Below are 25,823 nucleotides of genomic sequence, written 5' to 3'. Positions count from 1 at the left end.
CATGATACATTTTGGTTTTACAATACTGCTTTGTGGGGACGTCTCTGTATAGCTGGCCGTGAGTGCACAGCAAGCACTGAAGGTCTGCTACAGTTCCCCAGAGGAGGGAGGAGTCTCACAGTGGACAATTACCCAGCACCTACTAACACCCTGGCCCGCATATCCCAGTCTCCGCATGCCTCTGAACTGTTTTTCCCTCTGTTCGTCTCTCCACCTCATCTCTCACTCTTTTCCTCTCGCCATCATCCCCTGTCTCTTTAGTAAAAGAAGGACAATGCACATCTTACCAAATTACATCTTATTAATACGCAATTAATGTAACGTAGGGGCACAAGAGAAGCTTTCCCTCCAAAGGACGAGAGCTGCTCCTGCAGCCCATGCTGTCCTCGGTCTGGAAAAGCAAATGTGTCTTCTGAAGTGAAAACAGTACACAAAAGCCCGAGGAAACGTCTGAGCGAGGTTATCAGTGGGGCCCAGTGGTCACTAATAATGAGTTTTCCTAACACTGGCCGCGCGGTGACATATCACCCTGTCGGGTTTTGACTCTGAAACATCCGTGCTTCAGGTACACGGAGCAAACAACAACAACAAGACAAAGAGTTCGTGCCCTTACAAGTTTAGATTGGGAGCTCGGTAGAAATATCACCTTGAAATGTCACCGCTTAAATGCCACCCCAGCTCAGAGCTGTTTTCCACGGGAGCCATCGAGTGAGTGGCTAACTATGAAATGTGTTTCTGGGCTCCTGAGCGGTGCAGCAGAATTGTGCACCTTATCAGTGGGAGAAGCTCAGTCTCGCTCATACCAGAGCCATCTGTGACCAGGAGTCTGAGAGGGCAGCACTCAGGGAGGGAGGTGTGACATGCATCTTCATGCATAAGGAGAGAATGGATAGTGCTATCCTCTGAGCGTGTATCCTCTAGCTGGAAAAGATGCGGTGATTGGCTGGATGTGCCCTAGAGGAAGCATGTGACAGCCTTTGCCCTCTCTGACTGGCAGCTGTTGTGTGAAAGGTGAGAATTATCTAATGGGTGGGATTTGGCTAGGACTAAAATAGGGGAATTTTTTTTTTGGTGGCATCATTAACTTAACGATGGAGGCAGACTTGAATCCTCGATGGATGCCCGCCATTGTGCCGTTATTAAACATTGCTCCAGGGACACAATCTTAGGCGTCGTACGATCGCCCGGCCGGCCCGACAAAGGGACGTCAAATCTGTAAAGCCAGCAGGAGTGCGGCAGCGACTCAAAGGACCACAAGCTCGGCCGTGCCGGAATGCAGGACAGCAGAAGGCTTCTGGAGCGGGGGCTCATTCCGGGCACTGAACGAGACCGGTATGGGAATAAGCTTTGAAGCTCTGTGCTAGCCGAGCTCTGGTGGCAGGATCGGAACAGCAGCACCCTCCTGCTGCTGCTTTAGCGCGCTTGACACCCATGCCATGAAAGACCCGCCGATGAACACTCACGATACAAACAGTTATAAAATGCGGTAGTTATTTGAATGTTTAGCCAGAAGAGCTACACACACATCCTTGAGGCCATGTGATGGGCTCTTTCTGTTTCTCCTTCCTAGAAGTCCAACTGAAGGCAGGAGTCTAATAAAGGCTTTCACACAAGTACTTCAGCCCCAGTGTGATCTGAGAGGATGAGTTGTGAATATCGCGGTCTGATAGTATATGGCAGCTGTTTTCAGAGCAGTAAAAACCATAGGGATGTTAACAGAATGTGGCATGATCTGTCCTGACACTGTGTGACAAACCTCTCATCACCGAAAGCCAGGATTGAATCCGTTCCACTCAATGCAACTCACAGAAACACACACACACACACACGTGCAAGCAAACACACAACACTTTCACCCTAAACACGTTGCCTCTTATGTTCAGCCGTCCTCGCGGCTGAACTGCCACACCAAGCGTGAGGAAAAGGGATGACACTTCAAAGCAGCACGTTCGGTTGCGAGAAATGCACAGGCTGTTGTCACGTTGATGCACGCCTCTCAAACGCAAAACACAACCCTGATCCGTCTCCTATCTCGTAACATAACGACCCTTCTCTGCAGCGTGGAGACTGGGAATTAACCAACAAGGGACACATTTGTTCTAGATCAAAACGGTCCACCTGGCAGGAACAGCAGGAGAGTGAGCAGGACAGGAAGCAAGCACAGCCGTTCGGTTAAATACGGAAGTCTGGCCCGCAAAGCCATACTTTTATGTTTTTTATCACAAGTGATCCATTCAAAGCTGAACAGCGTTATGGCCGCCATAAATGTTACGACCTAATACAAGTGGCAAGCTAATAGAGATGCCATTGCATCAGACCGCCTATTAACAAATGTGAATCTTTAGTAATGTTTCTGTAATTTACCGATCAGCGCACAAATGTAATATGTTAATCTGTCATTTCCTTCGACACAATCATGTGTTTTCTTCTCTCAAGTTCTAACTTCGTGAGGTGAACTGCAACTGCAATGCTGTTAGAGAGGCCACGTGTAGGCCTAGATATTTGAATCAAATATATTTTTATTTATTTCAAATTAAAACATTACAGTTCTGTTAAAATGATCATACTACAGTCTCTGGCAAACGAACCCCAATTTAGTAAAAACCATTTCTTGTCTGCTCACAGATAGGAAGAATAATTCCTACCCGTTGCAGCTGAAGCATAATGCACCTACATTAGGGCCACAGCGTGACTTACCACATTTCAAACAGATAGAAAACACGGTTTCTTTATCGCTATAAAAAACCCATCCATGTAACGAGGTCCACATAGCAGCGCTTTTGTGTACTGTAATGTTATCGCTGATATCTGGTCATGGAGAGCACCGAGTTTTGGCTTCTCATTAGATGCCGCCCTCCTCCCAAACACGCGAATGGGAGGATTCACGATTAAATCTTCAAAAGACACATACGGAACTAACAAGAAGCGCATGCAGCTGGCGAGGCGATACTGGCTTCCAACTGCTTGGTCTCATTTAAGCCCAGCCCAACACAACAAGGACCAAATTACTGCCATGCATCGTGGCATTCGTAATCGGGGCCCCGCAGAAAGCTCTCCATCAGAGACATTCCCCCACCGCTGACATGCGTTAACGCTCAATTATGCAACAAACACACACAGCTGAAAGGTTTACGGCAGCTCAAGGGGCCAAAACTAGTCACATAAAATAAATATTCTTTAAATAATTAAAGAAAGAAAGAAAGCCTGTAGAAACTGGTGGTAGTTATGTACGTCATGGTGGTTATGCACGGTCAAAATAATATACCCAGAAAGAGATTTCAACATTAAAAGGAAATGTCGGCGCTGTGATGTACCATCTACAAAAGTATAGTACTATCCTTTCAATACAAGCCAGTCGAGACCGACAGGAGCACCATAACCGGTGCAAATATTAAATTAGAAAAAAAGAAGAAGAGAACCATTTAGGACAACACTACCATGATTTCGTAAACTTGCTAAATTTAGCAAGCAAAAGTCCTTTTCCATTCCACAATGTGCAGTACAGTGCACTCTGATGAGCAACAGGAAGGTTCAGTGGAGTATAAACTTGACAGAAATGACAGCATGCACCTAAATGAGGCAAAATGTACCTCCAGCAAATCAAACTCTAACCATCATTTAAACCCAACCTACTGCTGGGGGACTACATTAAGCAGTGCTGCAGCGGTACTCCTGGTGTAATCTGAACACCACGGCCACGGCTTCATTTCAGATCCAACGAGCAGGACTGCCGAGCCAAAAGAGCCACACTGTCCAATTTCTTCAGGACTGTCCTGTGGATAAAGAACGCCACCTTAAATCCCATCAAATAACATAATCATTTAGGCTTCAATTTGTTCTTTTTCCTTTTACTGTGAAAAACACAATACCATAGCAGTTACCTTGCAGTTTAATGTTGCACCTCGGAACTGAGAGCACTAGATCTCAGCCCAGCATCAAAAACCCGACCTCCTCCCAACCACTGATTTGCATATTTGTCTTCACAGCTTCACAGGGCAGGCAGTAAATATGCTCCTGAAAGCTCTTTCTCATTCCCTTCATCACTTGATATCGTCTTGGTGTGCGTGGGTGCCCCGTGTGAGGAGTGCGCCGCGGCTATGGTGGGTGGGGTAGAGAGGAGCAGGACAGGACCCAACCCGGCCCTCCGACCTGAGAGGTGGGGGGAAAAAGGTGTCCACAAGGAGAAGTGGGCAGGATCCAAAAAACCAGAACGTCACACATGACAGAGGACACACGCCAGTAGTAGAAAGTAGGCCAGTGGTGGCACAGACTAAACAATGGGAGAAAAGATAGATATCTGTGTGTGTGTGTGTGTACACTTGCTTTAGGCATGTCTTTGTGAATGGGGACTGTGTGTATATATTCTGTGTGTGTGCTTGTGTATAAGGTGCATCGCGCAAAGCACCCTTGATAATCACTTGTGGTGCTGCTGATTCAGGTTCATTATCTTGATGTGTAGGTTTCAATAACCTTTATCCTCCCTCCTTCCTGCACACTGTGCACTAGACGTGTCAGGAACAGGGGACAGGAATATAAAGGAACACTGTTTAAGATGCAGTTTGTACAACAGATTTGTCAACTGACAGAGGTGGGATGGCAGCAGTCAGCACCTTGCTGAGAGATAACATGTCTGGAGAGTCCGGAGAGGTCGGAGAGCCACACACACACACACACACACACACACACACACACACACACACACACACACACACACACACACACACACTTGAAGACCCTGGGCAGTTGGTGGCAGACATCACACTCTGACAGGGGCTCTCTGTCTCTTTGACACTAGGCGGGCTGCACTTCTCACCCAGGCTGGTACATCAAGAGGATGAGGCTGATCAGTTCTGCCCCTGGACAAGTGCACCTGTCACTCTCGGAGCCCAGTCAAAACTCACAGTCTGAGAAGGAAGGCAAAAGGAGTGTTCAACATCCCCCCATAGCTTCTGCTTCTGCTCCAGGCAAAAGAAGTGGACACTTAACATTGTTCACTGGTGATTAAATGGTCGTTAAACTGAATGTACTCCTCAAATGAAGTCTTGGATGTCTTCGTTTGAGGATTGGGTAGTGTGATTATGCATTTTGCAGCTTAGATCCAATCAGGACTGTAGCAGTTTAAGAGCCTGGTGGGTGGTGGGGTCTGATGAGACTTTCACATTGGGTCCCCTAGTTACCAAGCAGAACAGCTCCAAAACACACCCCAAAAACTGCTCCTCCAGGGCTGCCTCTTCCAGTGCTTCCTTTTCCTCTCCCTCTCAATTCTCTGTTTCTCTCCTTAACAACCCTCAGTGGTGACAGCGTGTAGCGCTGGCAGCAAGCCTTAGCATCAAAGTGTGCAACAAAACCCCATGTTCTGGGTACAAAACTGCCCATTACACAGTGCCAGTCCATGGCAGGAATTAAACATTCCCTCTAGTCACAAAAGGGCTCTGTCCTACACGCAGAAGTGGATAAGTGTTGATAAACAGCATCGCCACCAGCTCGGGGAGATCAGACGTTGGATCATATTCCGGATCAAATTCCGACTCTGAAGAGGGCGGGCCCAGGAAAGCCTTGAAAGACTGTGGATGGAAGGGAAGGGATCTTCGCATCACCTTTGTCCTTGCAGACCGCCTGTGGATGCCCCGGCGGTGGATCCCAGCATGGGGCCATTTGGACGTTCTGCTCTCCCTGGGCATTTTTTTTTGGAGTCGACAGTGATGGCTAATAAGCGGCACTCATTCCTCACGCGGCACGGGCCAAGCCCGTGGCCCCTCTCATCAGTCAGTGAGGATCGACGGGGATCTGACTGGGCCTGTGCCAGCTCCACAGTGACTGGCATGTTTCTCTTTAGCGTGATTTGATGGAACGTCTGTGTCAGGTGGAAGCCTCAGGTTCGGTATTAAGAGACCAGTCAGCGGGATTCTCGCAGAATGAGGCCTCAATCCCGTGACAGGGACCTCTCCTTGCCGCTCGGTGACAGACTAATACTGCACAGCATCTTCTTAGGGAGACGTCTGAGGATTCCTCAGGAAGGGGAAAAGTCCTGGCATGATTAAAACTGGGAACACGCGGGCACATACTAACACACAAATCCCAAATCTACAAATCCCAAATTACTGCACATGCAAAGATTACAAAGACAAACTGCATCAGTCGCCTTCTGCAGTTCCTGCACTGTCAAGTTCATTTCTGTGCAGTTTCTCAAATGCAGGCAGAAGTGAAGAGTGAACGGCTCTTCTTGCTTGAAGGGAAAATGTCTGTCTGTTTACAGCATATCGATTGATAGCACTTCTTGTATCTTTGCCACGCCACGTCTGTAGACGCCCTGTGTCGCTGGGCTCAACAGGCAGGCAGTTCTTCTGTCGAGCGGCTGTGGGAAAGCAGGGTCTGTCTGTGGTTAGCAAGGTCTGTCTGTGGCTATTGTGGTCTGTCTGTGGTTAGCGAAGTCTGCCTGTGGCTATTGTGGTCTGTCTGTGGTTAGTGAAGTCTGCCTGTGGCTATTGTGGTCTGTCTGTGGTTAGTGAGGTCTGTCTGTGGCTATTGTGGTCTGTCTGTGGTTAGTGAAGTCTGCCTGTGGCTATTGTGGTCTGTCTGTGGTTAGTGAGGTCTGTCTGTGGCTAGTGGGGTCTGTCTGTGGTTAACAAGGTCTGTCTGATTAGCGAGGTCTGTCTGTGGATAGTGTGGTCTATCTTTGGCTAGCAGCGGCACGCTGCATACAGAACGGAGACTCCAGGGGCCGATCAATCAGCGCCAAATGTTTGTAAATCAGTGGAAAATTACAAACAAAACAGGCAAAGTGGTCCTACAAAAATTAAAGCACAGCACTGTGCTGCTGATTCAGGTGCCGTAAATGGATCAAGACTACAGGCTTAATACTGTGGCAGATTGGGCCTCTCGGTCCGGTGGACTGGCAGAAAGCAAAGAAGTGAACAAAATGATTGTAAAAAGGAGACCCATTCACAGTATCATCACAGAAACACAACAAAGGAAATCTTTCAAAGGTCAGTCTGCTTTAACGCCACGCTCTTTTTTATACTATAATGGCTGCCATTGACACAACAATTTGCAGTTCTGGGAGCAAATACAATGCTGTATTGAATCCTCTATGTGTTAACAGCTGGAGAACCAAATCAGATTTGTTTTCGTCTATAGCTGATCAGATTTTGGGGGTAAACACTCTCTGCATAGGATCATTTGCCGAACTGATTGCTCTGGTATGGAATGTCATGAAACGAGAAGGTTCAGTACTTTGTGGCAGTGATTTGGCAGAGATCTGATAAGTCCTGAAAAAATTTGAGTTGCTCATGTAAACACAGGCCTATTCATTAAGACTGTATACTTGCACTTTCCATACCTACTTCATAGCTAAAATTGAGGTGGGTAATGGTTGGGGATTTCTGGTCATTTAGCTTCAGAAATGCTGCTTGTATCTTTAACACAAATTGAGAGAACTGTGAGTAGTCCTACAGGCTGGCAGGTGACATTCTTTGCTCTGGACAGGCAACAATAGAGATTTGTGGAAATGTGGTCCGAGATCCCAGCCCAGCTCTGCGCAGCAGGCAGGGATCAGGACTGCAGCTGGAGCGACAGCTCAGGCAATGCTGGACCAATGACAACCAGCACGTTTGGCAAGAGCACGTTAGAACGCTGGGAGCAGGACTGGGAGGCCACAAACGCACACACACACATAAATAAACACACACACACACACAGAAATCCTCATAAACCTTAACACAGATACATGTGAAAAGAGTACTACAAGGTGAAAAGCTAATTCACAAGTGACCCTATGAGCAGAGTAGCTCATCTACTGCCATCTGCTCTGTGTGTTCTAGATCTTTGTAAAATGCACATTTGCAGCATTTTTTAGAGTATTCAAAAATAAATAAGCAAATAAAAAAATCAAACATGACCATGAATGCACTATCAACATTAATGAAACATGTGGCATTCATGGTAATTACTTCATGCAGATCATTTACATATACAAATCCTCACTCTAGCCTCTATGCAACCCCCCCCCCCCCAAAAAAAAACAACCAAAGGTCTATCAACCTATGCACCTGTATATTTATTTCTATGGAATTTTCTTTGACTTGACTGTTGGTTAGCGTGGGCTCAGAACTGCGGGCTGGCACATTACTACCCGCTAGAGCCATGAGACTTCCACAAGCTACTAATCTATTCAAATTTCTGCACACATCTCATCTACTCATTGCATTACAAAGTAACTGAGTAGTTAGATATATATTGCCAGCCAAAATATAAGGTGAAATGCTTGCTGTGAAGCGACATACCTCACCCGCCGGGAATGGTGATATTCCACATTTGAGATTTCTGTGCTAGCCTACTGCTTCACATATAAACGAATGTCCACGGAGCCTTAATCTAGCATGATTGTCCACTAAAGCACATGCATGAGCCTTCTAACCGCAGAACAGAGAAACAGAGTGAACGGTCGTTGGTTGATCAGCTGGGCCATCCTTAATTACATTGTCATCCGAATCTTCTCTGGTGGCAGAAAGAAAGCGATGGATGCCTTGTACAGAAAGCATCCTCACCCTCTACACTGAAGTAAAACAGTGGGGCACTGTTGAACATACCAGTACAGATCATGTGTACTCTGTTTAATAAATTAATGTTTGAACCTACATTGGTTGAAATAACACAAATATACATGGTTAAAGCAAATAACACAAGTCTGCAATTCAGCTGAGTAAATATAATAGGTCTTTTTTTCAGTGTATATTGAAAATATGAGCAATTGCATTCCTCTCCTGGAGTTAATTTGTGTGATAGATTTTAATAACAAAAATTCCAGTGTCTTTTTTAATGGAAGGGTCCTAAAAGCCCCCTTTGCTCGATTTGTTTAGCCTGAAAGGGTGCTGTGGATTGGGAATCTGATGCCATGACCCTGGCCAAGCTCCTTATAAATCGTTTATGCTAAGTGTTAACGTTTGCACCCAGAGTGGCAGGCAGGGCCAGCAGGGCCAGTTTAGCACAGGCAGTAGGTTGAGCACTTTTCCTTACAGCACAAAACTGAAGGCGAGAAGCTGCAGTGCCATGCCCTGCGACCGGGTTGTGAGTTAGTTGCCCATAATGTGTCATTAGGGTTGGGAAGGAGAGGGAGGGATGAGGCGGCACTGCAGTGGAAAATCTCAGCCACTTTCAGGAGTGCCAAAGCCCTAATTGGAGATCTCTGCAGCTGGGAAGCTGGTTTTTAATACTGTACCAACAGGATCCTTGGAATAACAGCAGCACACCCACAAACAACATCAACATTAGTGTGCCACACTGTTTGTTAATAAGCCTTGGTCCTCAGCCCTGGCATGGCCTCTGTACTGGTACTGTTAAGCAAATGAAGTAATGACTTACTGAAAGCCCAATTCACACACACACTCCATTCAAACCTGTACTCACTTACACATTCAAAAATACATGAATGAGTACAAAAACAGTAGCATTTAGCTCGGGGGCTCTTTGGGTGTTAACAGACAAGTAGGTACAAAAAAACCCAGCATCCCAAAGCTGTGAAATGAAAAAAAAAAGAAAAAAGAACTGTTTTTTTTTAATGCTTGATTTTGATAATGAATAGCACTGCAGTATAAGGATTGGTGCATTTGTAAAGTAAATTGCCAGGGCAGCAACAACAGAGCCATTAGTGCTAGCTGGCTGGCTCTTTCCAAGCTACGCAGCGTGCCTGGGAAGAGCAGAGGAGACAAATGCGATGTACTTGGCCATAAACCAGTCACAAGAAGAAGCCAGGAGGAGGAGATTTCCTGGTCCGAGGCCCGTCAGTCAAGACCCATATCTGTCTTTGCTCCTTTTAGATCCCACCAGCAAAGTGGTTCTGCCCATCCGGCACCTTGAGATGCGGCGCTCACGAGACCGAGGTGAGATCCAGAGGAGAGGAGGACAGGTGAGGTGATTCAACAGTGCAAAAAAGAAGACCGGGTAGTGCCCCTGGGGTTAGGGGCAAGGCTATTTACTCGGGCTCAGTTATAGAGAGAATACGCGGAGACTCATCCGTTTCTTACCCCCATATCTGGTGCATTCAGTTCCACAGCATGCAGTCCAAGGCTTACATTTTATATGAAGCCAGAGTGTAGGTATTTGGAGTTTGTTTTATGTCAGTGTTAAACATGACCTATTTGCTAAATGTTTAGGCATTAATCCACACATCAATTTAATTATTTGCCAAAACCATGCATGCATCTTAACAACTTAAAATAAACAAAAACCTCAATAGCCACCTTAATATCTTGCTTTACCACTACTCTCTGCCTTATTCATTTTCACAATCACATGCTTTTAATGTTCCGCCCTTGGTAACGGAGAGTGAATAAATTCACTTGAAAATAATATGAGCAAGCTTCCGTCCATCCAAATTGATTTATTACTCTCGGGATCCACCAGTATATTGACTGTGTATGAACCATTTGATTTTAAGAAGGGCAATTAGTGGCATTTTCTTCAGGGAGCCGAAAGTCGGCAGTCAATCAAAGAACCGCACAACTTAATGAGAAAGTGGGCAGCAGAGAGACGGTAATTACGGTGCAGTGTGGCTCTTGGCTACAGAGGCAGGTGAGATAGTTCTGGGCTCTAGGTACTTCTACCGCTGAGGTGCAGGACTGCGGGAAGAGCAAGACACTCCCATGCCCTGCACTCTTTGCGCTGCCCCCCCAAGGGCCCCAGACTCTTGTTACCAGGTACAACATGACGAGAAGATGGTGAGATAGTGAGAGCAACGTACCAAACAAAACGCGACAGGAATTCGGGGCCCGGTGAGGAATGATCTGTCCAAAAATCCATCACAGACCTTTACAGGGCATGCCTTTTCATTATTGCACTTCATTGTCCTCCATTATTCATTACATGTCATTATTATTCACATACCACTGGAACTCAAATTATAGATTTTTTTTTAAAATGTGATTTTTTTTTTTTGTCATTTACCATTAGATCCATTTATCTAAAATTGCACTTCTATTCAGTCAATTTACTTCATGAACATTATGACTATGAACTAGAGCCCTTGACCAAAGAACGCTATGTTATAATCAGCCGAGAGAGTGCGAGTCCGATAAACGGACCTCCATGTGTATGTGCTCAAAGAGCACAATTCAGGGCCAGTTTTCATGGGGTTCTACATCTGACTCCATTAAGATCGTACGTTACTCAGAGTCGCTAGCTATTTTAGTATCGCCACCTTCCAGTGCTTCTAGCACTTCCTAGGCTAAAATGGGTCTAATCTGCCACCATAAAACATTTGGGGAGCATACAGGGAGCGTACAGATCTCATCCAGCATCTCTGCACAGACCTGGCACTGGACCGCAAATGAGTAAATTTCATTGTGACCCTAAGCTGCCATGGAATTTTATTTATAACACAAAATAATTAATTCAAGAGTGGATAATAAAATGATCCAGAAAATTTGAAAAAAAAGGAATAGTTGCCATTTCTTTTTACTCATCTTCTGAGGAACAGTTTTCATCTGTGACTGGCTAGCATGAATTGTAAGGGGTGTCTGAGGATGCAAGCAAAGGCTGAACAGCACGACACGCGTCTCCGTCTCTGCATGGCCAACGTGTCCTTACGTGTGATCTTATCACTGGAGGGCAAGTTAAACTAAAAGGGCATTGTGTATCCACTTCAACCATTGGCAACTGTAGCTGATATCACCATGCAAATGTGTAAAAGATGCATAAATGACATATCCATAAATGACAAAGATCTTAGCTCTGCTTCCTCCTGCTGCATCCAAGGTCTGTATTCTGAAGCCTGGCGCTTAAGCTCCTAGACCCTAGGCTTATTACTTAGTTATTATGGTTAAGGGAGAAATTCGACACTATTCTGAATTATTCAGTAGCTACACTGAAATTAGTGTGAGCAGGATGGAGTTACAAGAGTGAGGAATGACAGCCCACCAACTGATCAGGTTCCCAGAAATGTCTACTGCACACACCTAGACGCAGTAAGAGAAAAGAAAGTGCGAAAGCTACAGATGGTATCTAGAGAACACCTGTGCATGTACTTGTGTTGCACAGGGAACTTCCCTCTCGGCTCTCTAGCTGAGCACTAATGCTCACCTGGAAGCACCATGCCCAACCCACCAGTCAGATAATCATTGCTGCCCTCATATCCATTGGAGACTGTTGCCATGGCAGTGCTGGGGCACGCTCCATCATCACTATTTGAGGCACACTCGCTGATTACCGAAGCAAGTCGCCGCTGCTTACCCTGATATTTCCACTTGGAGCAGCCTCTGGCAGATCAGTGCCAGGCCTGGCATCTGATCTAGGCAAAGCTACTGCCCAGTGTCCAAGCCTCCTCCACAGGAGATACACACAAGACATCTGTCTGGCAGACACAGTCTCAGTGTTCGTCTATAAGCTCTCAGGGTGAGAGGAGAAGAACGCTTGCCATCCACAGGGTTGGCACCAAATGTCAGCTGTTTAATGGGGGAGGACGTTTCAAGATCTAAAAGATTCAATTAGCCCCAGTGTCTACAGTGACAACAAGTCTAGTGTCACAGCTGCCTGTTGATTTCACACCAGGAAGTGCACTTCCTGTGTAATGGTGCTCTTCTTTCCCATATTCCAAGACTCATGGACCTTTAGTGTTCAGATTGTTGCATCTTGAATAAAACGTGATGGTACAGCGAGGATGATGGTATTTGTGTCCACAGGAAACCCCATTAAGTATGACATTCTGGAGAAATCCCAAAAGGTGATCAGGTGTCTTCGAGTTAAGCTCTGTTTAAAGAAAAAAGAGAGAGAGAACAAGTTTATCATTTCCCTGCAGGTGCTCTGAGTGGCAGGACAGTCCTACCTGTTGTAGCGAACACTGTAAAACATCTCTTTAAGAGAACAGTATATAGGAGCCTAGAGAGTCTCTTGCTCTCTCTCGCCTTCTCTCTCTCCTTCTTTCGTTCTCTCATTCTCTCTCTCTCCCCCTCCTTCACCCCTCTCTCTCTGTCTTTCTGTCAGAGGTTATTTCTCCCCTGAGCAACGCAGATGTGCACTCACTTCACCAGCTGACAGTGAGGAGGTGGGAGCAGCAGGGAGGTGGAAAAAGGAGAACAGAGATAAAACTCCACAGCTCGCAGCACAGAGTACTGGGGAAGAGGGGAGTGGGCGCCAAAGAATGGCGGAACAGACACAGCAGATATGACCAGCTGCAAGAGCCTGAACGCTGAACTGAAAGTGATGTGCTACTGGTGATATGCAGTCCAGTAATGAGAGTGACATCTATTAGGATGACTACAAGGAATCTCTGTAAATTAAGGTGAACTGAAGCCACAGATAAGCCACTATAAGGGAAGACGGACAGAGATAATTCTCTGTTCAATTCTCTGGTTGGTCATTTACAGCCTTCTTCATCTTTAAAGCTTTAGTCTAAGCAATGGCATATTGGATTCAGCTCTCCGGGCACTAATCAGAACCTTAAATAAGGTGCATCGATGGAGAATGTAAAAGTTAAACTGAAATAAAACTCTGTAGTTTTTAGGAGGTCTTGTTAGAACAGACTGTGATAGGTCAGAAAGGTCAAACTGGCCCAGTGATTCAAAGACCAGGTCTTCAAAGCCAGTGAGCTTATCATGTTAGCGACTTAAGTGTGTCACACATGAAGTTGTAGGTAATGGCAGTTGGAGCCAGGTGGGTGGGCAAGGCTGGGATAGGAGCTGAACCGTCAGGATGCAAGGCTGGGCACATTGACAGGGCTTTCAGAAGTAGAGACCGAGAGAGCTTCAAAAGGACAACTCAAAGCTTTATAGCACAAACAGTGGAAGTCACAACCTTCCACAACCTCTGGGAGACAAGGTACTCGGTATTCAACTGGGAAATTAGTCCACCTCAACTGCATTTTTAGACTAGTTTGTTATTCTAAATGCTGTCTTTCCTGACCCTGGAGTGCACAGGGACAATCTTAGTGTTTCTACGACGTCTTAGAGTTGGACCACATAAATTCAGGTCTGATTCTGGAGTCCAGCTTTTTGAGTGACAGTGACTGTGGTCATGTACAGCCATGTTCTGAGTGGCTAGACGGGTATGTTTCAATTCGCCTCCTCTCATCCGATGACCCCGAGGAGAGGAATTCATTCTTGCTTGCTGCAGATTACAATTGTCAAGCTAGCTATTACTGTAATGTGGCAGGTTGTAATATAATATACGTCTTTGTTATAAAAAACATAGCAGGCGGTCCTAATTAATCTGATCAGATTGAGATGTTTATTGACTTTATGGGCGAGTATGTAATTCGCTTCACATGGAGCCATTTAGGACGACACAGCTGAACACTGATAATGTACCGGATCAATACAACAGTCATAAAAAAGACATTCTAAGATTTCAACACTGTTTTCTTAGAGTCATATGCTATGGTGTACTAGCTGGTCGGTGGCACAGTTTTGGAGGTTTTCTGAAAACTCGAAGTGACGGGTTCATTCATGAAAGTGATGAGCTAGGAAGAAGATCAACTCCAGTAGATGTTCTAGACTAAAATGAGGCTATCCAATGCCGGCTATGCCTTGGAATGCCTCTGCACAAAGCAGCACCATCAAAATGGAATCCAAGAATAAATGTACACTCTGTTTACACTGGCTGTAGCCGCAAAGTGAATAATCTGCTCATCTGAACATCCATATGCATGTGTCATTGCGCATATGTGCATGTTTAAAGATGAGCCGTTTATGACAGCAACTAAGAATAGAGGGCTCCCATGCACCGATATGAATGATACACAATGCTTTGCCGATAGATATCAGGTAGGGCCCTGCACGACGGCGGGTATCTTTGGCTTAGCATTACGTCCACCAGGTCTCAGATCTCTTCGTAGTGAGATGACGGATGTTGACACGGCATATTAAGAGCTGTGATATTTATTTTTGCCTGTCTTATAGTCTTGAGTCGGAGGAAATCAATAGTGAGTAAACAAACAAAAGAAAGGACAAAACAAACCCTGGAGCTCTGGCTAGTGCTGACACAAGGTGGAGGAATTTTGTCTTCCATCCTCGTCTGGTACCCACCCAGGGCTCCACAGGATTCTAAAGACAGGCCTGAACTGTGTTTACTGAAGCCATCTTGACACTGACAAATAACTCATGACATAGATGTGGGTGAGATCAGGTGCTTGGGCTAGCTCCAAAGCAGATGCAGCACTAATGCCTCCTTTCAAAATGCATAACAAAGAGAGAGAAAACCCTGAGGAGCACACTCCATTACTCTCTGCCGTTACAGGCCAGGACAGGAAACACATTCTGAAGTGGTTTACCTGCTATGTTACCGTCACACCCTCTGAACGGAACTGACTGAAATATCCCATCGCAGAGTCCTGGTTTTCAATGCCAATGAAAGCAGACAGTTTCATTCCAACCTCGACGCTTTGGTCTGTACTCTCATTGGCTACAACTAAGGCTGCTGTTCGCTGAGTTGCATGCAAGGTGCATATTAATACTGAGTGCCCCGTGTTACATGGTGCATATTACCTCGATTATCATATAATAACCTGCCTTGAGCATGGCACATGCTGGTTAATGTGGGCAGCTCCGGAGCTCAGTGTCCAGGCCAGATTCTGTCCTACGCCTCACACCCCGGGGTAGACGTGGGCCGGCATCAGCAGGAGCACTCCTATTTTGTGCTGGGGCAGGTTGGGGGGCAAGTCGCGTGCGGCCTGAAGAGCTCAGCCACGTATGAGCAACCCCATCCGCAATTCCCAGCTCTTTAAAAGTAATGAGCCCAATCAGCACAGAGGCGAGGCTTGTGGAGGCTCCTCAGTTCTAGCCTGTCATCTCACTTCAGCAGGCTACTTGACCACATGCTGTGTGTGTGGGGGTGGGATAGTTAGAATCGTCAGATGTGGAGCTACATGGTGTTAAATTTTTTTTTTAAAAAGACAGGCTGTCGATAAAAAAATTTAAAAAACCCACGGTGCCAAAGGATTAAAGGAACGGCATCTCTCGTCTCCTCCTGGACTCGGACACCAGCATGCGTTCTCAGCATCGGCTGTATTGAAGGCTGAGTCACAGGAGCATTTATCAAAGCTCTGAGGCATGGCACCTAGAGGAAGCTCACTGCTCACCTCATAGACACTGGGCGTGGGAGGGGGCAATAGCTGTAGGTCTACTGGCTGGATGACGAAGCACGAGATGTCTGGTGATGTGCTCTGGATGGGGGAGAAAGGATGTGTGACCAGGGCCACCGCGAGGGACGTACGCTTTTACGGCGCCCTCAACACCTCCACCCTCCCTCCTCCCTCCCACGCAGCTGCTGTAAACCACTCAGGCCGGTGACTGATCGATGCTGTGGCCATTACCATCCACTCCCTCGACAAGCAAAAGAAGGCAAGAAATGGGAAGATAAGGAGGTTTGCTTGGAGAGAGAAATGGCACAATCAGTCGTCCTTTAAATGGCCAGGCCAGCTGATTATTAGGCTATTTACTCTTCAAAGCTGCCCAAAAAGTGTTGATCAACATGACACACAAGGCAGTTTTACCACAGCTGGAGTTATGGTGGGGAGATCAAATGTGAGGTGCGCCACCTACCTGCATCCGACGCTCACTGCGACCCCCGCTTGCTGATGACTTCAAAAGCCCATCAAAAGCCCCGCTAACCGGCGTGACTTCTTTCGTGCAATCCCTGTTGTTTTCATGGCGTTCAAGCGCTTGTTACCATTTGGCAGACATAGTGAACTAAAGCTTCCATGCTAATCAGGAGAGAGGCTGGAGGAGACCGGGGGGGGGGGGGGGCCTTGGGGGAGCCCCGCCTGAAGCAGTGGCAGGCGGAGCTCACCGAGCCGAGACAGTGTTCTCATCTCTCTATTGACACAACAACCGTAACATAAATATTCATGGCGTAGGGGAAAAGCATCTCACAGCTACAGGAAGGCTCTACTCGACTGCAGCCGACTCATTTTTGATTGTTGCCAGGGAAAGGGATCTTTGGAAGTCCATGTCAGATATAAGGAGGACATGAAGTTATGCGCCAACGGTGGCAAAGTACCAGTAGAGAGACATCTGATTGGCTGGCTGGCTGTCCTTGCGCCCAAGATCATTTTCTAAACTTTTTATTCTGCAAATGCGTATTAAAGGATTTTGGATGATTATGTGAGAAATAAAATGGCACTTCCATTCTTCATATTAGTTAATGTACTGCCAAAAGGGTCTTGTACATCTGATTTTGATCACAGCTCATTTATTTAAACCCAAATTAATGCCACCTAACAGAGACATCCAGATTACCAATTTGTCACTCTGAGAGCAGTCTATTTAAGGCACAATACACTTTTAAACAGCCATTTTCGATTTGTATTGAATCTTTTCACTTTATGAAGGCCTGGCGACGAGATATTTCACTCCATTTTTAAACGAAAAAGCAGCAATCTTTCCAAAGGTCTTCACAGCCTCAAACAACAGGTCAAATGAAGAACCAGATTTTCAGACCAATCCGTGTTCAAAACCCAACACTTCTGAGTAATCAATGCCACGACGATCAGCCATCATTGATCGAATGTCTCACAACGTCTAAACAAATTACACACACGCAGTGGTCTCCTTAAAACTATCTGTGAAAGATCCATCAAAATCGCCTGCCTCTCCGCTCCGTACACTTAATTTGCGCACTTTTCACAGGGCCGTCAGCCTTCAAGGGTAACAAAGACAACATGGGCTAACAAAGACCACATGAGCGTCACACAACAGAGCTTCCCGTCAGATCGCCGGTGTGGCAGTTACCATCTGTCACCTGTACACGGTGACAAAGCCCAAAAAGGTGGCTGGCACCAGGTCAACGGAAAGCCAGAGTCTAATGACCGAATACCCGGATCAGCCATGAGGTTCGACAGTGGTGTCAGGGCATGAGCACATCCAGGAAAGAGAAAGTGTAAACGGGTGAGTAACAAGCGTCTGGTAATGGGCTGCATGGCTGGGGTGCCCAGCGGCACTCTTCCTCTAGCACAGAGAGATGCTGCATAGAGGACCTGGCAACCCAAACACACACACACACACACACACACACACACACACCCATGTATACACGCACATTCTTGAAGAATCGGTGGGGGAACAAGATTTGACATACTAGGAGACACAGAATTGTATTTCACTGTGTTGTGTGTGTATGTGTCGGTTGCCTTTAAAACTCTTGCAGACAGCATGGTGACATACACACACACACACACACACACACTCACACACCCATATGTATGCACTCACACATACGCACACACACAAACGTACGCACGCACACACACGCCAGATGATTGCCAACATTTACATCTCTGATTGCTATCACAATGCGTTGACTTCCTGGCCACGAGATTTCACAGAATGGCGGGATGGCGGAAGGCAGGAGAGAAGAGCAGATTAAAGCTGCCATATCCAACCATCTCACAGCGTCTTCCCCCGAGTCTCCCATTCATCTCCTCCCCATTAGCCTTCCCCTGTGTCCCCTTCCTACACCAAAATCATTTCCCATCTTCCCCTGGGAGCTGGCTCCTGCAGCCCACTAGCTAGCTTTTTAACTGAAGCTGCCAGGCCAGCAGGTGTGTGTTTGTGTGTGTGTATGTGTGTGTGCGTGCTAGAGTCAGAAAGCACAGATATTAGAGACACCTGGACTAATGCAGCTCTCTATCTCTTTCCATCATATTCTACTGCTTTGTGTGTGTGTGTTACACACAACCTAAACTCACAGAGTGATTGTGTGTTGTGAGGGAGGACAGTGACGTCTTTTTAAACTGCCCTCTCTGGGGCAGCTTAGATGAAAACATTATTCCTCACTGTGGTACTGCAACCTGTCCTCAGCTCTAAAACGCAAATAACCAAAGATGTGTGTGTGTGTCTGTGGTTATGGAGGACTTGCTTGGCTTGATTCTCAAATAAACTGCAAATTCTCTAGTCATACATGAACATGAACAGTGTAGCTGTGAGACAAAAACAAACAAAGCAGTATTTCCTCATACACAGCTCTCACACACTTCCTTTTTGGAAAGAACACAAGGACTCCCAGAAGAATTCTCATTCCCCGCCCTCATACCAGTGTGCTGCGTTTGGAGCTTTTCTGAGCCAGAGGTCCACTTTAATATGTTTGCCATCTAGTGGCAACTTTCTTATTTGCAAATGATTCTCCAAATAAGTTTGGGGTTTTTTGGGTTTTTTTTGCATGGTCACTTTCTTAACAAGAGCCTAGTCAAAACAGTGCTGTATCTCACCTGTAAGTCCATAAAATATCTCTAAAATAATTTTACCCCTCTTACTGCCTGTGTGTACATGAGCAAAATTGTGTACATTCCACAGATATATAGTACAAAATGAGGATGGCACACTCATGATCATAGTGGTTATGATTAAATCTGATTCACACTGATCAAAATATACATAACAAATGCAATAGCAGTGATTTCATGCCATTCTCCGACATGCAAATGCTAATTCATATACTTCCAACAGAGCTCCAGCAGCCAGCCCTGAACTCATCCTCCTGACCACAGAGAGGCAAAGTGGCCAGCATCCAACGCGTAAGCCTCAACATATTGCTGCAGGGCACAGGCAAGGTTGCCCGGTCTGATGCTGCTGACTCGCACTGGCCGGTTGTGGATGCTGCTGGGGGTGGGTGGGGGAGGGGAGTTCGGAGGAGCCGCAGGACGGAGCAGGAGAAGGAGAGGAAACGTCCCACAATGGTTGAGTGCTCCACTCTGCTCCACTGACTTCACTATTGGACACTCCTTTCAGGCCAGTTATGCAGACCCCTAGTGCCTATACACAAACACAAACACACACACACATACACACACACACACACACACACCACATACACAAACAGATACCACACACACAACACACACACAAACACACACACACACAGGACCACTCCATGTGATACACTGTGCATTTCTCAGCACAGGGCCCGACATCTAGCTTCCTCTCTCTCTGGCACTTATCCGCTCTTGCACTCTGACTTTCACTTTGTCTGTCACACTTTTTCTTGCTCGGTCATTGCACTCTCATTGTTACTTCTCTCTCTCTCTCTCTCTCTCTCTCTCTCTCTCTCTCTCTCTCTCTCTCACACACACACACACACACAAACAAACAAACAAATAAACACACACACACACACACACACACACACATAATATTCAGGTCCCACTGCTAAAAGGTGTGATGTGATCAAAAGCAAACTGTATTTTGAATTTTGACATTTGTACTGTGCATTTGTACTGTGCATATCAAGATGTGATTTAGATGTTTAACACTGATTTCTAAAACATTTTTGAAAAATGCTGACATGATCAGATCAGTAGTCAACAAAGAGCTAATTAAACATCACAGAAAGGGACAAAGGAATCTGAGCTGAGTTCACGAGAACTTACAAAATGTTCAAATCAGCATAAACCGTTAGTCCCCTGCCTCCAAATAAGATGAGATTCCCGCTCCTTTTGAGATGTTAAAATTATGTGACACAATAGACCATCACAAAAAAACCCTGAACACCACAGTTACCAGTTAGCATGAGGGTAATGGGAGAAAGGGAGCAGCAAGTATCCTTACAAAGGCCTAAGAAATGGGCCGTTTCATTTCACTTCAATAAGTCTGGGACCTTTTCCAGCTCGTAAGCTCTGATCTGAGGTGCTGAATTTAGAAAGCCCTACTGACCCAAATGCAAGGGACCTGCCTTTATTGATCCCAAACCCAAACGCGCCCTCATACATAAAAAGCTCACACCTCTCTTTTCATCACTTGGTGAAGACCGTCGGAACAAATTTGTGTCTTTCTCAGAAAGGCTGACAGCAGCGGACGAAAACAGATGCCATTAGGGCCTCGGCAGGAAGACACAGCACAGAGGACATGCATCATACAGATGCAGGGTACACTACAGTACACCAGAGTACACACCAATCAGTTTTACAGAGACTCCTCTACCTTAAGAGAACATTAGCCAGAAAGGCTTTCCTATTTATCCAAAACCTTTGAGCGAGGGTTTCTTAACAGCCTGCTCCTCTGCCTCAGACCCTCCTTGGGCAAACACTCGAATTATTCATCGCTGACACTGGCCCGCTCATGAGTCACATGTTCTCGCCTATGATTTGTCACCTACACAATTTATTTGCACTGAGCCATATTGAATTCTGTGTGTGCGCTCAGTGACACAATATGCAGCAGTTGAATAGCCTGCCTGGTCACTGTGTGACTGGCTGCCACATGGTCTTTGGAACATGTAGAAATAACACACATGTCATAAGCAGTACGTATGGTACTGATTATAGGGATAAAAGAACTGGTGCTGGTGCCTTATGGATGGATTAGAGTTAAGTCTGACAACTGGGCAAAGATTCTGACGTGCACCAATCAGTCATTCAAACTAGCTTGTGATGAAGGTCAAATGAAGGGTCGCTGGCTTTGTTTGTCAGCACGGGTAAGTGCGAGTGGGTTGCACGCAGACACCACAAACCCCATGACCTCCGTGACCCGGCACAAAAAAGCACTTCAAAGACAGAGCACGATGAGCATGGAGAAAGTTGGGACGCAGCATTTGCATCCTATCAATATTTATGTCCCTCCTGCCTCCATCTTTTTTTCATATGCAAATTACCCGACCCCATGCTGGATGCAGGCAGGACGTCGGCAAGGTTTGTGTGGTTAGTACTGAACTAACAGCAAAGCACGAGCGAGTCCCACGTGGCACGTGGTGCACGGCAGCGACCAGGTGAACGTTTGAAGGGTTCTGGTTTTTGAATTGGGCAGAAGAAACTTGTTGCAGAAAACTTTAGTTAGAGTTTGAGTGCCGGTGATTAGGGTGTTGGCGATGATAAGGGTAGAGCTTTGAGTAACTGCTCTCATGCATCGCCTTGCAGCTGTGGTGGCATTTCCGTGAACAGCGGCCCATGTGCCCGTGACAGGGATGATGTGTCACTGAGTGAGGCGTGCAGCTAACGAAACTTCACCTCAGATCTTGCCGACATTAGCTGTCAAGTCTCAGGGTCTTCGGCACCATATCAGGATCAGCGTCTGCACCAAATGCACGCCATGGCTGCGAGACTGATCTCCACGCTGGTCGATTTAGAAAACCTATGCAATACCCTGTGAGACAGCATCCCACTAACACGCTACTAACACAAGGCCCGGCCACATCTTGACAAAGACAGCAGTATCTGACATATAACCAAATGTCCTGGACATGCAAGACAATCATATTGCTGTTATACACGGGAGATTGGGGCAAATTAAGTAGGTGTTAGAAAGGACCCGTGTTGACCAACTCGCCACCTGAAATCCCCTGCCGTTCCAGACTGACTGAGATAAAAACTCCACATCAAAAGGTCTATAATGCATTTTCTTTTATTCCCTTGCTTCTTTTCTGGTTTTTGTAAAGGGGTCAGAAAAAGCAACAAGGTGCCTGATACTACTAGTCCCACTTGACCAAAGCATGTTTTTCCTTAAGGTCAAAATTGGTCACGATTCCCATGACATGGCTGGATCTTTGATTGCGTGCTCCAATAACAGACACATCAAAACTAAGGCCAAGCGAGACGTCTACACTGATCACTGTGCCCATAATAAGAGGCCTTCCAAAATGACGGCATGCTTGCAGATTGATTTGGTGAAGGCCAAACACGCACTGCAGGTATGAAAGGCGTTGTTGTAATGAGGTGCTGTGTGTCACTATCTGAGACTTGGAGAAAAACAGCCTTTCATTCTCACAATAAAGAGCAAGGTTAGAAAAAAATGAATCACTGCATGCGATCAAAGGTGAACAATATTTTCAGCCAAATGTTTAAAAAAGGAACAAAATGACTCGAAACACATTCATTTTTACAAGGCCAGAAAATTCTTTTCAATGCCCTGCAAGACTGTAATACGTAGCTTTTGTGGTAGGTGTTAGAGGGGTAAAAAAAAATAAAATAAAATACAGTTATGTATGCTAACAACTATGCTGACAGAAGACTTAGGAAAATAGAAATCATATGTGATACATTTGCATCCCCCCCATGTGTTACCACAGATAAGGTCTCATGAAATAAAGTGCAGAACATTGACTACTGCGCCAAACACTAGATCAGTCTAATTAGATGAAGGAACTAAACTGTGAAAGTCTTCTTTAAGAACTGAAGAAGCAGAACTTCATTACTTCAGTAAGTTTACTTTCTTACTGACATTAATATGCTCACACAGGCTTAAATGCCAGGCACAAGAGACGGATACATCCATCTGCATTAACGAATGTGCAATGTTAAATATTAAAGATTCTGTCTAGCAATGCAGAACTGTGACCTTCTCGTCATCGTAATCTCAACTTGTTATTTTAGGTTTGCGTTATATGGGAAACTTCTGAGACTTACCAACAATCACCCATTACCCCCTTTTATACAATCAACGATAAGACCTGTCTGGTTAGTTGTTAAAAATACAACGCTGATTTCGACCGCTTCATCACCGAAGGTCAGACGTTCACGAACGCATTAATCTGAGCGTAGCCGCGCCTACCGGAGATGCCGCTTCAGCTTTCCGTTTTTAATGCTCGTCCCTATTAAAGCTGCACACTCAGCCGTCGACGCTTTCGAAATGACTGATGTATCACCAGTACAGGTACAGAGAGCCCACTGTGATTCAGTTAAACAACCAACGGCCGGTTTTGCGAAAGACGCGACGAGTCAGTTCTAGGTAGAGTTTAACGAACGTACGCGAAAGTCGTCATTCTGTAAAGGACAGGTTGCCCGTTATCGTGCAGAAATGTGCGAAAAACGAATAATTAGCACATGCAGTCGCTTCGTGTTTAATGGTTTATTAGGGGTATCGGCACTGCAGCGACGTGCAGACTAGTTTGTTTGTGTTTTATGTTTTATGTAATCCTTGCCAGGAATTTAACTCTTTACTAGTGAAACGCTTCATTCTCAATTTTAATACACTGGTCGTTTGATCTTTTCAGTGGATTAATATGAATCTTCAAGGAAAGGAAAATCTGGAGCCCGAGCATTTTTTTCTTACCAGTTCTCTTTATTACGTCTCGTAATTAAAAAAGAAAAACAAAACAAAACAAAACAAAGACTGAAGCAATATACTGAATTCTTAACATCAGTGCTTACTGTAGAGAATTGCCTTTGCTCTCTTCATTTCCCTTTTAATCTATGTCTCTAAAGCTTGACACCAATATTACAATGACAAATGCTCTCAGTCTGACTCCCCAGCCGGCAGCGCTAACGGCTGGACTAGTGGTGTGGGGGAAACCTCCAACCGCACAGCTTGGTGTCGATCGCGCCCCCAATGTCCAGAGGGAGACGACAGAGCGATATGCAGGGGCCTCACCTGCTCTTTGACGGAGGCCAGGATGGCTGAAGTGGTCTCTGCCTCACCCTTCTCCCCGTTGGAGGAGTCCAGGCTTGGGCTCAGCATGGTGGGCTTCTCGGCTTCAGAAGGCTGGTCTGGAACTGGCATGTCTCAACCTGCTGATGACACATGCAGACATCAGGGGTGGGGTATTCTATAAAGTGCGATTTCTCAGTCAGTGGATCATTTAAGACTGTGCTAAGGATTGACCAGTAGGCATGCCTCCTTCCTCTCCTATTGGACAGTCTTGACTATTGGACAGTCTTGGCTATTGGACAGTCTTGGCTATTGGACAGTCTTGGCTATTGGACAGTCTTGGCCTGAGTTATCTGGCAAAGTGACAAGTCCTGCTTTATTTATCTTATTTAAGTCTTGTCCGGATGGCAGTTGTGGTAGGACAGATTGCATTCCAGCCTTAATGTCAGCAGTCCCTTAGAGTGGGTCTGCCTCATGGGAGAATAAATAATAGATTTATTCTGCCTTATTCAGCGGTAAGTCTTCTCAGATTTGGTCAGTTTAATTCATGCATGACTTTTACCAGTTTTTGCTTTTACCGGGTTTTGTTTCATACAACGTGTGGTTTTTGCCTCATTGTTGTATGTGGTTTAGCCTCTGATTGCCCACTGTTTTTTCATGAAGTAAGCAAATCACTTCCTTACTCCAAAGTCAGCAAGTCACATGACCACTGAATTACAACCAGCTCATTTCATCAAGTTCCGGGCTGTATGGCCAAACCCTCTACAACAGTTAAAAATTTCATGCGTTCTTTAACATGTATTTGGAATTCTGCTTTATGGCAGCTTATTTCTCTCCAGCTATTACTACCACCCAGAGTGGAAAAGCGTGGAGAAACAGTGACCAGAAGAAAATGTTTAGCAACCATTAGATGAAACGGCCATTTGTAACTGGAGGTGTCACAAGGAAAGCAGCGAACCCCATGCCTTCATACAAGTTTATTTCTGCAGACTCCTATGAATCTGCTTTGTTTCTTGAATGCAATGTTTCCTGGTGTCTCTTAGGTGCTCTCTTAGGTGGCTTCTGAGGCCTTAAGATCAGCCGTGATTACCTGGCTCTCTGTATCTTCTGCTGCATAAATCCACACCCTGCACATCTCTGCATTAATAAAACAAACACGAGTACCACAGAGTTATCTGCACTAACTCATAATGACCAGAATGCTGTGTTGATCATCCTTGCCTGCAGCCCAGCAGCCTGCCATGCCAAACTCTCTCACCCCACCTCTTTCGCCACGCGCTGTAAACCATGCCAGCCTGATTACACCAGCAGCAGATGAGCAAGTGTCAAGAAACGCGTGATTGATACAGCCTCCCGAGCATCTGTATCGATTAGGGACAAACTCCAAATAATAACCAGGGCATTAGCGGAGCTCCCTCACTGAAAGGGCGCCAACTGTGACAAACAGCCATGGAGGTCTTCCTCGTCACGTTTGGGTTGAGCCCTTCGGCGGAGCAGACGCGGCGCAGCCTGCCAGCTTAGCGCCTCCCTTAATAAAGATGACTC

At 45.9% G+C, this 25,823-nt stretch overlaps 1 protein-coding gene across 1 annotated transcript in view; it reads right to left on the bottom strand.

The window, feature by feature from the left end:
* The window catches only part of ctnnd2a (catenin (cadherin-associated protein), delta 2a), a 188,683-nt gene that overhangs the window by 139,963 nt on the left and 22,897 nt on the right, over positions 1–25,823 (bottom strand). The window contains exon 2 of the mRNA XM_027004434.2: positions 24,282–24,421. Within this exon, the coding sequence (XP_026860235.2) occupies positions 24,282–24,410 (129 nt within the window). The 5' untranslated portion in view covers positions 24,411–24,421. The remainder of the gene's footprint in view (positions 1–24,281; positions 24,422–25,823) is intronic.

Source organism: Electrophorus electricus, chromosome 5 (genome assembly GCF_013358815.1).
Source record: "Electrophorus electricus isolate fEleEle1 chromosome 5, fEleEle1.pri, whole genome shotgun sequence".
Classification (NCBI taxonomy): Eukaryota; Metazoa; Chordata; class Actinopteri; order Gymnotiformes; family Gymnotidae; genus Electrophorus; species Electrophorus electricus.
The sequence above is the reverse complement of the archived record's forward strand: the minus strand, read 5'-3'. Positions and strand labels throughout refer to the sequence as shown.